This window comes from Pygocentrus nattereri, chromosome 18, assembly GCF_015220715.1.
Source record: "Pygocentrus nattereri isolate fPygNat1 chromosome 18, fPygNat1.pri, whole genome shotgun sequence".
In the NCBI taxonomy this organism is placed as follows: Eukaryota; Metazoa; Chordata; class Actinopteri; order Characiformes; family Serrasalmidae; genus Pygocentrus; species Pygocentrus nattereri.
Window position 1 is genome coordinate 15,661,637 of NC_051228.1, and position 12,393 is coordinate 15,674,029.

The window sequence follows — 12,393 nt, forward strand, 5'->3', positions numbered from 1 at the left end:
CATAATTAAGCATTCATCAGGCTAATTTCATATCCTGAATACCCCCCAGGGAGATGAATTTGAGGTGAGTTTGCATACCTGGGACTTCTCCACTGAGGCATTGTGCTTGTCACACATGGGGCTGATCTCCATTCCCCGCTCCCTCTCTCTGTCGCCCTGGCTGAAGAACTCCTCCATGATGCGGTCCGTCCACTGGCGATAGAGCTGCAGGGGCTTCGTTGGGTTACTGAGGTCCGCACAGTGGACCATGTTCTGTAGCACCTGAGATGCACAAAACATACATTCACTAAGCTCACAATTCACATTGTGCATCAAACAGCAGCAAGACAAAAATAGACATGAGTATCAGTGAGTATTCTTCCTAACTCCTGACTGAACTATAGGAACCTTGTTCATGTGTCCCTGAACTGTGTGGAGAACACAAATATATACGGTAGCTGTTATATCTGATTTTTATGCATAAATGTTTGGAATCTATATTTCTATAAATATTCAAATCGGTGCCCATATGCATTAATTTGAAGATGTAATTCTGAGTGATCAGCTGTGATGATGAGTTATAATTAGTCCAAATAGCTTCATTGGTAGACAGCTAATATTTCTGATTGTAATAATTCCATGTTGTTTTGTAGTTTTGATGTCTCCATTGTTATTGTAAAATGTGGAAAATTGTACAATTCAAAAAATAACTTCTGACTGGTGCTGTATGCTGAAAATTGTTCATGTGAGCAGTGCTTACTTGTATCCTGTCTGAATAGTTATCCAAGAGCAGGACTCCAGAACTGGTCACTTTCTTTGTCTCAACCATTGTTTTCAGGTCAGCCAATAGGTTCATGTGTTTAGACATATCAGTGGCTAATACCTAACACAGAAAACACACAAACAACAGTTAGCCTCCCAAGATAGTAGGTACTGTACAGTGATGTGCTGTTCTTTGAGCTGACTCTTTTAGGTTAACTTTGGGTCTCATGTTGAGTATTTATTTTTTCAAGTCAAATGGTTAGATCTTTTGACCTACTTGCTTGAGTATATCCAGTGAAACATTTCCGTATCTGACATAAGATCTAGAGCCAAATCTATGAAGAATGGTGAGATGCCAGCTAGACTATCACCTGTGTGTAGTCTAACCAGCATCAAGCAATTAACTGCTTATTATGATATTGTGTAGTGCAAATTTTTACATTTTTATTTTTGTACATCATTTTTACAACAGCACTCATGATGAATGAATGTTCTTTACTTTCATTAATGTAAATAATACAAACACCGGCTTTCCTTTTCCTGGGTGTCTCTGCCTATTAATCATAAACATATTTCAATATAATGTTATTTTGTAAATCAGGCAGTAGAGGAAATGTGACACAACAACAGGTCATAATAAAAAAAACTTAGGATTTCTGAGTCTGAAAAAGTGGCAATGCAACTGAAGGAGTCGGCTCTCATTGGTGAGCTAAGCCAACTTATATGACTCATTGAAAAGAGCCACAATGCCCCTCAATATTGTGCACAGGGAGAGAAAACTGGGTACAATAAAACTAAATAAATTTATTTAATATAAAAATATAAAATATTTTTAGAGCAGAATTTGAGGGATTGTTTGTCTGCATTTGGTCAGTTCCACTTACGATGTCGATAACCATCTTCCGTAGGGATTGTCTCTGTTTTTTGGTCAGGTTCTGGAAGATGTCACAGTTCTCTTCCTGGAGCAGCTTGAAGCCCACTGCCAGGTGATGGTTCTCCAGCACCGATGAGTCATTGTACATGAGAGCCAACTCTGAGTCTGCGCACACACACAAACACATGCACCATCAGGTCCTTGTGCTAATCCGGTGGCACATATATCACGTATATAAGCAGACAGTAGTACACTGGACTGTCTTATGCGATCCCACCTTGCTGTTTAGTGCATGATAAACAGCTGCGTCAGAGCTTCGTCACTGTTGGGGAGAGATTAGAGGATGTGGTGCAGGGGGGGTTGGGGGATCTGCTCCATGCACCACCCTCTGCCTCTCACAGGCAGACACGCAGTCTCATAGTCATTTATCTGTCATATACTCAGGCACTATTGCTTATGTCATACTGCTGTTATGTAAGCTCGGGTAAATCCTTGGCGGGAGGTCACTCGGCTTTGGGAGCAGATGTGGTCATGTTTGTGTCTGACTGAACCCACCTATGGTTTTACAAAGTCTTACACACAATAGAGAGTCCTTTGTTTTTTTTTTGAGAGCTGTGTCTCTGTATAATGGGACATAAGAGGCCCTGGTGCAGTGGTTGTCAATTCTGGCCCTGAAGTACAGTCCAGCACAGCACTCAGTAATACATGTGATTATGTGTTACAGTATGTATGCAATATTTACTATTCTGTTAATACATTTAAAGCTTCTGACTTGTGAGTTACTTTTGGGTTACTTATGATTTTGGCTTTTGTCAAAATGAAAATAAAATGTAAAATTAAAACCTTAGTCCTGGAGTATCCCCACCCTACATATTTTGCCATTTTCTCTGGGCTTTTTTGGGCTACGCCAAGACTGATGGATTGGGAACCACTATCCTAAGGGAATACAGTACTGTGCAATAGTCAGAGACCACCCTTAATATAAATATTTTTAGTATTTACTGTGTGTCCCAATGCCATTATTACAGCTTCCATTCTTTTCAGAGATCTGATTTTATTTTTTTCCAAAAGTTCTTTCAAAGTTCTTTTTCTTTTCATTTTCTGATTGTTAATATTGAGGTATGGGCTCTGTGGTGGCCAGTGCGTTGTTCTGGCTTCTTAGTTTGATTTGCAAATCTTTTCAGGCTCAGCACTGAGCTATCCTCCAGGTCTTGCACATTGTTAAGAGCCTCATTGTCTCTGTATCTTTTCATCACTTTTTAAAATCCAGTTTTGGAAACTCCGGTTTTTTCACTTATTTTCCCTTTAAGCTAGTGTATTATTTTACATCTAATCTCCTCAGAAATCTCTCCTGAAAAAATGAATAACCTGTATTGAATGCTCGTTTTGACACAAAATCAAATAAAGTGCCTCTTTCACAGTATTGTCACACTGGAAAGTGGTGTCTTACAAGTTGGCATCTGCTTTAATTAATTAATTTCAGAATTTCTGTGGTGTCCAATAATGTCTGTGGGTGATCAGTGAAGCAACACAGCTATCCCAGTGCTAAACAACCACTGTGATGAACCGGAAGCCGGATGGAGTGGGCCTTTACCACAGACTTTTTTGTACTGTTCAAGTCTCTCTGTGTCTTACATTTGTTCTAAAAGTGAAGTGCATCTTGTTAGGTGAGGAGTGGGAACATGTGAAGTGTGATGAGGCTGAGCTGTGAAAACATATACGCCCACTGGGAAACACATAACTTCTTCTCAATGAAACAAAGGAGGGCGTGGGAGAGAACTTATTTGCATCCCTGACATGAAGAAAAATACTCACTGGTGTTAATGAGGAACTGGTTGGAGACCCCCGGGTGGTCGACGTCGTGAATTGCACTAGCAAAAATGGCAGCGAGAATTTCGAGGTCTGTGAAAACGGCCTGTGAATAGACGTGCAGATCGAAAAAATTAGCAACACGGCTGTGCCCACATCTCCCCATAATAACTTCTCATGCATTATACTAATGCTAAAAACAGCAGACGGAAGAATATAAGCTACAGTGTGAAATTCCTGACAATATGAGCAATAATCCCCCACATAATCACTCTGTTCCAGAATACATACAGATACCTGAAGGATACAGATCCAGACATCTTCCTCTGTAAAGGTATGAAAATGGCCTCACCTCTAAAGCAGGCGTGGAGAGCAGCACATGTGTGGATTGGGTGACATCAGCAGCATGAATGTTGTTATGATACGCCACATCTCCATGGTAATGGTCTTCTAAGGTCATCAGGTAGGTTATAAAAGTGTCTAATGGAATTTTAAACGTCTTGAGCAAGTCTCTTTCCTAGAAGAAGAAAGAAAGACAATAGAAATCATCTTAAATTTTACAAGGAAAGACAGCTTATAAAGGCTAGGATCATCTTTAATTGAAAAACTCTCACCTGAAATATTGTGTACATCATAACTGTTAAAGGCCTGTTCCCCGAAAACTCTGTGACTTTGAAAACGTTAAGGCCCCATTTGTTTATGTCTTCCAGTTCCTGTGATGAAACATAAAGCCGTGTGTAAAAAACAATCAAACTTAAAAGTCAAACAATAAGTGTTTGTACTTTTTTAGAGTATTGTAGATTGTTCTATCTACTGGATCAATATGTTTTGTGACAGAACAATGACCTTCATACAAGGTCCGCCACAGCCTATAATCAGATTCAATCAGAATTCAATTAAAGTGGCTGAAGCCCCATCTGTAGCTGAAAGAGTACGAGCGGTTGAAGAAGCACTCCAAAACTTATAAGTCGTCTTCTTTTCTCCAGCTCACCTTGGCTAAGGACTCCTCTGTATCCGTCTTGACCCCAAAGCGAGGGATGTTAGAATTGGTGAGGCTGGTACTGTGCATTAACTTCTTCACTCCACTTATTTGAGACATGGGCTTTTTCTTCTTCTCCTTCTCCTTCTGGGTGTGAGGGGAAGGCATCTCCACGTCATGCTGTTTGTCTGTGGAGCAGGAGCAAAGGGGGCAGCACAATCAGTGCACCAATGAAGTACTCTCCAACATTTGTGCGGTAGAGGAACCAGTTGGCCTCTTGGGTGAGGACTATTTTTTAACACATGGATGTCATTTGTAGTATAGTGTAGTACTTTGTACTTGATGAGCATTGATGGGTGTGATTACCTAAGAAGGTGTTGGAAATGAACTCGGAGACTTGGTTCCCGGAGCGACTCATCTCAGACAGGTGGGTCAGCTCCCGGTTCAGCATCCTCTTGAACTAGAGTGTAAACATAGAGGTGGGGGGAGATGGGGGAGGGGGGCAGTGTTAGGCTTACAGACACTGACAAGCAGCATAACTGAGTGACACCAGAAGCACAAAATGAAATTGTACAGGGCCTGCCACACCCTTAAAAAGCTTTGATATATCCCCTTTAATCAAAAAAACACAACCACTAATTACTAATTATAAAAAAATAAAAATCTTAATAAATTATGAATTACTGTAATTAACTATATTAAATTATTATTATTATAAACAACAACAATAACAACAGAAGGATTGATAATAATAAAAATATAATGTTGTATTCCTATTGTTTTTAAGGGTCAAAATATGTTTATATTTAATTTACAGTCAAAACAGCTATTAAGTACAAATTAGTCAATTTTCAGGAGATTTATCTGAGAAGACTACTTGAAAGATTTTTTACTTGCATTAGAAAGAAAAAGCGAAAATAAGTGAAAAAACAAGGGTTTCCAAAACTGAAGTCCAACCTAATTACAGGTTATAGACAAACCTGGGGCTCCTAACATCTGAGCAAGACCTGGTAGACCACCAAAACTATCAACAGCTGTTAAACAGTACTTAAAGCTTTGATCTTTGAGAGAGGAGAAAATCTAAAAAAATCTGAAAAAAAAAATTTCCACAGTGATTTCCACTGTGTGAAGACATCTCAACAATATAGATCTAAAAAGATGTGTGGCTGTCAAAAAACCATTACAGAGAAAAGGAAAAGACCAAAAAATATGCAATAGAACACGACAAAAACAAGAACAGCAGCGGGACATCTCAGATGTGGAGTGAGCTTTTATACCCTTATCTGTATAAATTTGTAATTGGGATTATGTGGATTGTGAGAAGCAAAAAATGCAACCAACGTCTAAGACCGAACTTTCAGAGGTGTGGAAAATATCCCTGTAGATTTCTTTGAAAAACCAAAACCTCCAGACAAGAATGGAAGGTGTAATAAAGGCAAAGGTGGACACCCCAAATACTGAAAAGATTTTATATTTAGTTGTTGAGTCTTCTGTGTCATTTTCTGTTAAACTTACACACACAAAAATTTGAACCCCGCCCACATCAAATGACATGTTTTGTAACACCGCCTCTGCAGAGACACTTTATTTTTTGGTGCACAATTTGTATTTATCATTGCAATTTGTACATATTGCTGCTGTCGGGAATTTTAAAAAGGCAGTTGCCCTTTATGATGTCTCAAAATTGCATGACAAATGGACCAATATAAATAGTCCAAAATGACCTGGAAAAAAATACTTCTCCATTTACATTCATTAAAAGTTGAGAAAGTTTTTCCTTCTCCTGTAAAGCTACAAGGTTTTGTTGTGACAGCAGCAGTAATACATATATAGCTGAGTAAGTCAGCGAATATGTATGTATGTTTGTATGTATGTTTGTGTGTGTGTGTGTGTGTGTGTGTGTGTGTGTGTGTGTGTGTGTGTGTGTGCACGTGTATATACACGCTTTGCTTTATATCTTTATATACATGCAATTTACAATGTTAGCAGACATAAGAAACAGAACTGACAATTTAAAAATTACAGAATAAATAATGAACAAAATGCAGTTTATTCTTAATTGCTATCTGTCTACATGTCTGTATGCCTTTCTAAAACCCCCAACATATACAGAGAAAGATCCGTCAGGCTATGTAGTCTAGTCATTAGTGGGCCAGCTGTGGTCAGAGAGCTATTACAGCACAGAAAATCAATGCTTTTGATATTAGCAGTGCCAAAACATTCTGTCACCTGACAGCACACATATTTTTCAGGCCAACGAAGAAAGAAGCCCATTATGACTGAAGCCCTAGAAATCAAGCAGCTGAAGATCAGAATCTCTTTATGTAGGGATTCACACAATAATTATCTCAAACGTCCGTGATAAAGGTCAGACGGCTTTCACACAGCAAGAATTTCACACATTTCTCTGTCCTCTTTGACCAGCACTTCCAATTATTAATTTCCTCTCATTTTCATACCTTTGCATATCAAATACTGCAAAGCATCCTCTGACATCCTCTGAAGCTAACAAACAAACTGTGATAGAATAGTCCTTTGTTTAAACAGCATCAACTGGGTCAACATCTCAGAGGCTGGTTTCTCCTCTCAGAAGCAAAATATAGCTTTTAGACATCCTATATCTGAAGTCATGACCACAGCCCTGTAGAAGATAGAAGATAATACAGATTCTGAGCAGAACCAGGACGCCATACCTTTATATATCCCCAAGAGACCGAACGTAAATAATTAGCTTCAGGCATTTTCACAGAAGCAATCAGCCAGACACATAAGAAGGAAAAAAATAACAATGAAAACTGGTCTATCCGTCAGAAGGTGAGATAACAAATCTGCATTTGCTCATTTTCTCAGCCCAAAAAGGATGGGCACGAAGCAATGTCAGCTGACTGAAGATCAGACGGAGGCTTCAGAGAGATCCTGTCTGGGTCTGTGGGATGCATGTTCTCTGCCTGTTCGCTGAGAAAAATGGCAGTGGAGGGAGGATGGTGTGCTTCTGGAAAAGGAGCAGTCCTGCCAACACATTCCAAATAAGGGCCGGTGCTCATAATCCATGCAGCCCAAGCCCACCAGGCGGCCAATCAGCACTGATTACGGCTGGACGAGAGAGGGATGGGGTGGTCGAGGCATGCCTACCGTCTGCTGATGAAGGTGGGAGGTGGGGGGGGAGGTGTGAAAGCCTTGGGGACTGCTGTTCTCATTCTGTTCCAGCCCACCTCTTAGCTCTTACATATATATACCGGTGCCATTACTCAGATTCGGTAAAAGCCCAGCCAATATCAAAGTGTTGTTACCAGAAATGATATTAAGAACCTAAATTTTCCAATCATATCAGCCAATATACTTTGATATGGTCAAAATTTAAACAGACCATTAAAGATCAAACTCCTGAGTTTCAGCTAAACAGAGTTTTATTGACTGTGTTTCTGTCCTCATGGCTAGGGATCTGAAAGAATGCATAGCTGTCAAGAAGCCCTTACTGAGAAAAAGGAAATAGACAAAGTAAATATGAACTACAACACTGGAACTGGACACTAGAGACCTGGAGTAAGGTTTTATGGACTGCAAAGGGCGCACACTAAATAATTAAAAGTATAACAATCAGTACTTTCCTGGTAAGATTTTTGCTGATACTGATTAACCCTTCAAAAATACGACTGGACAATTTTATGAGCTAAATTATAAATAGATTGGGACCTAACATAGCAGGCCACCTGTGAGAAGTATATTTAAAGTTATTTATCTGGCAGGGAGCATTTATTCACCTGGAAAATATTAGAATAAATATAAGAAAACATTACTAAATTGAGATTCGATATCTTTCGGTGTGGTAGCTTACTCATTTCCAAGCCTCTCCTCTCCATCAAATTAAAAATCAAGTTAAATCAGGTGTGCTAGTGGTGAAATTTGGAGCTGCATTGAGTAGGGGAAGGACTGAACCTGTGATCTTCTATCCTGCACATAAACTATCAATATCTTTTAAAAATCTTTATTAGTTTCATGACATTAATGTTTATTTATATATACTGTAATGTTATATAGTGTTTTTTGCCAGAACAAACTTTTACTGCACACATTAAAGATGCCAAAAACTGCATTCATGCACCATTGATGACATATAGACTAGTCTCTCCCATATCCTTCACATTAAACTGAGATATCTATACATCTAACTCTTGGAATAACCTTTACAATACAAAAATGATGTTTGCATCTGCTCTATTCTAAGCTCACACTTCTGTTGATCTTGGAACTAATCTAAATTGCAGATGAAATTCCACTCTCAAATAAAAGCTGAATTAAGGGCGAGTGACTTTGATAACACTTCCTCTTATTCGCCAACAGGGGCCAGCGTTATGAAAGCGGTGCATCAGACACAACACAAGAGCATTCATATGGAGATAACAACTCCCACCTGGAATTCATCGAACCTGGCCTTGGGCCTTTTATGTGGTCAACTCAGATGACCTTATTTGAAAAACAAATGAAACTGACGAATGAAACACGGCCCCTTATTAAACCTGTGCCTGATGGCCAGCTTTATTGTGCCACCTCTCACCTATTTGAATATGAGCCTGCTGCCTGGTATGCACGGTATAGCGTGGCTGCTGGTTACCTGGGAAGAATAACAGGCCTCTTCTGTTACCTTCTGCGTCACTCTACGCCATTTATGCAAAGTGAAGAAGCACGATACGCTTGAAAGAAGAGATAGACAGCGAGACCATGGAAGTACATAAATATTGAACATCAATCATTGAGAGGTGTGAGTGAGAAGAGTCGGAAAACAACAGGGCCTGACATCGGATGACCAGCAGCATCAGAGCTACGCATCTGCGAACTGAGGATGCAGTTGCTGGGCAGTTTTTCTCCAGGTGTAAAAACTAGTGTAAAACATCAAAAAGTCATTCCACTAAGAATCAACAGTCTGCCATTCTGTTTTGTTGAAGCATACTGCATGCTATAAAAATATATGGTAAATGGCTTTTCAAAGATTCATTAAAAGACCAAAAATATAAAATTAAAAATCGAACAGTTTAAAATCAAATTAATACCCAGTTTTTTATCAATTTTGCGTAGGTTTGTTACTGAAGAATACTAGTGATGAATAGATATATCAGACAATTTCGCCCAATGATAGCTGGGATAGGCTCCAGCACCCCCCGCGACCTGGAAGGAGAAGCGGCTTAGAAGGTGTGTGTGTGTGTGTGTGTGTGTGTGTGTGTGTGTGTGTGTGTGTGTGTGTGTGTGTGTGTGTTTAAAACAGATAGTTCTGAGTTTAAAACTGAGCTGCTGTGAAACATTGTGATAATACTGATATACACATGCAAGCCTGTGTTCTTAAAAGGGCGGGATAAAGCTAAATCTATTTTATATAGAGGATGTCTTTCAAGGAGACTGGCTGATTTAATTCAAAGTAGCTGACATAAAAAAAATCCCTTCCACTCCAGAGATGACACCAGAGCACAAGTAACATAATAAATTATATGACAAAAGGGTTCTACAGTACAATATAGTTCAAGGTCAATAAGTCTTCTATAATATTACCAATACTGATGATCTATAATAATTAGTTTGCAATAATAATCTCTAAACACTAGTTTAGAATTATGAAAACAATAGTAAGAATATCTAAATCTCCAATAATATAAAACACAGGTGTAATTGTTAGTTGCGTGAAAAAAAAAGAAAAAAATGAAAGGAAAAAAGCAGCACTGTGCTAACCCACCACCACCACGTCACTGCAATGCTGAGAATGATCCACCACCCAAATAATACCAGCTCTGTATGGTCCTATGGGATTATTGACCATTAAAGAACAGGGTGAAGTGTGCTAACAAAGTATGCAAGGTAACTGGACCTCAAAATGGACAATGAACGCAGATACTGGCTTTAGTGAGTCGCTCTGGATTAGAGTGTTTGCTAATTTGCTGTAAATGTAGATGTATATACAAGGAGACTTAATGACATGGTCAGTCAGTGTATATACTCACAAACACATTTTACAGTCCTGTTGAAACACAAAAGCGCTGAATTGTTAGCCTATACATTTATTGAATGCTGACACCTCAACTTGCTAACCCCATGCTTAAATACCTGTGCACATCCCTAGCAGCCATGTTCCTGGCCATCCCTTTACTCCGCCCTTAACTGTAAGTATATGTCTCATTTTGTTCTTACGCTTTCAAGCTATGACATCACTTCCACTTAACTCCTATTATGTCTAATGTTCCCAAATATTTGGAACCATTGTACCCCATCTTTTCCCAATAGAATCCAAGCCCTGACCTTAAACTACATCAGAAAGTCACAATAAAACAATGGAAGAGAACATAGTGTTTGTTCTGCTGGAGCTGGCTTGGGACAGCACTGTGCCTCAGTGCTTTTCTGGGAAGAGTAGTGTTGGTGTGACTTCTCTGGAGGCAGCTGAGGCTGAGCCTCTGGGTTGGGTTCGTCTGGAGCTTTGGTGGCTTTAATTAAAGCCATCGTCTGCCTTTTGGAGCGCTCCACTGCTTGGTGTTTCCATCTTGCGGTTGAAGCTAAGAAGTGTAGTAGTGTGCGTGGCAGTGGCTGCTGCACCACAGCACACATGCAGGGTCCCACAGTGCCCTGGCAGTGTTCTTAACCATTTTAAGGTTAAGATGTAAACAAAGTCATGTAGAGTGATCTGATATGAAATGCTCCATTCTAGACTTCACAAAAAATCACAATTGTTCACAGCACTGGTGCAAGGTAATAGATGTCTAACGTATTCAACTCCACTAAAATTTACCTTACTGAAAGTTGTAATATTAAATGTTGGTGAAATGTGCAACCTGAAGTATGAGATACTGTTTTACAATAATATTAAGGCTAAAATATAAATAAATAATAAATAATAAATTAAATAAATAAATAAAATAATAATACATAATAATATTAAATGAATATATAATAAATTATATATAAAACATAAATAAATAATAATTATTCAATAATTGTTGAATTCCTCAGTAAAATCCCCCACATCCAATCTGGAAAAAGCTTTGCTTTAATTCAGGCAATCAAATGGAACTGCAATTAAAGACTAAAGTTGTCACTGGTGTCATTTTGTGAGATGTTAACTTTAAATCTGAAAAAAACTGACAGCTGTTTGAACTCATTTCCAATGCCATGTTTCTGACAATTATGGATATTCTTTCCCTGTGAATTTTCAAATCCCCTCTATACTAAATCTGTGCTAGTGTATCACAAGATCATAGTAGACACAGGTGATTTTTAGTATCTTCTGCTTGTCAATGCTTGGCAGTTAATCAGACAAATAAATATATTGCAATTGTATACTACACTGCCATTCTGCGTATCCAATCAAACCACTCGGTGTTATTCTTCTGCACAAAATTTAATATTTTCATTTTTACACCATTTGTGCGTTTGTGGTCAATAACCAGCACACAGATTGCATGATTAAACTTAACTATTACATAGTTAAGTTTCAGTAAAAATATTAGGACAAGCCCAGACAGTTAATTTTCTCTACACTTACTGGCCCTTTTATCCTAAAGCTATATAGGTACACTTTGTAGGTTTAGAGTCATACACTGTAGCCCACATACTGCTGCACAATATATTAGTCCTCCCTAAATTGTTTTATAAGAAATTATAAATACATAAAAACATAATTTTATATACAGAGCTTGCTGGTTACCTGCAAAAAAAGCAAGCTTGCTAGTGCAACAGAGTAAGCTAACATTGTCGATGAGTGATATAAACTATGAAAACCTAAGTCTCAACTTTTGTTACAGTAAGCTTTGGTGTAATATTGACTAAAATTAAGAAATGCCATGGAAACGCCCAGGCAGAGGGATCCAGCTTGGTGAAAAAGCAAAATGAACAATTTAAACGGGCACATATAGCAATTGTGTGCCATTCAAAATGGCCAATGCTTTTACAATTAAGCTTGTATGTGTGAGAAGATGTTATCAGCCATCTTTACTGGAACAGGCGTACTAGTGGA

General features: G+C 38.6%; 1 protein-coding gene across 13 annotated transcripts in view; it reads right to left on the minus strand.

Moving 5' to 3' along the window:
- LOC108425192 (cAMP-specific 3',5'-cyclic phosphodiesterase 4D-like) overlaps nt 1-12,393 on the minus strand; it is a 264,509-nt gene that overhangs the window by 4,495 nt on the left and 247,621 nt on the right. For 12 of the 13 annotated variants that reach the window (XM_017693666.2, XM_017693667.2, XM_037547235.1 and 9 more), the window contains 8 exons: nt 4,770-4,863; nt 4,416-4,591; nt 4,039-4,137; nt 3,777-3,941; nt 3,431-3,530; nt 1,626-1,780; nt 740-862; nt 79-261 (listed from right to left, as the gene is read on the minus strand). In XM_017693666.2, the coding sequence (XP_017549155.1) occupies nt 79-261; nt 740-862; nt 1,626-1,780; nt 3,431-3,530; nt 3,777-3,941; nt 4,039-4,137; nt 4,416-4,591; nt 4,770-4,863 (1,095 nt within the window). Of the gene's footprint in view, nt 1-78; nt 262-739; nt 863-1,625; nt 1,781-3,430; nt 3,531-3,776; nt 3,942-4,038; nt 4,138-4,415; nt 4,592-4,769; nt 4,864-7,096; nt 7,412-12,393 lie in introns of those variants that run through there. The other variant, XM_037547238.1, reaches the window with a different exon arrangement.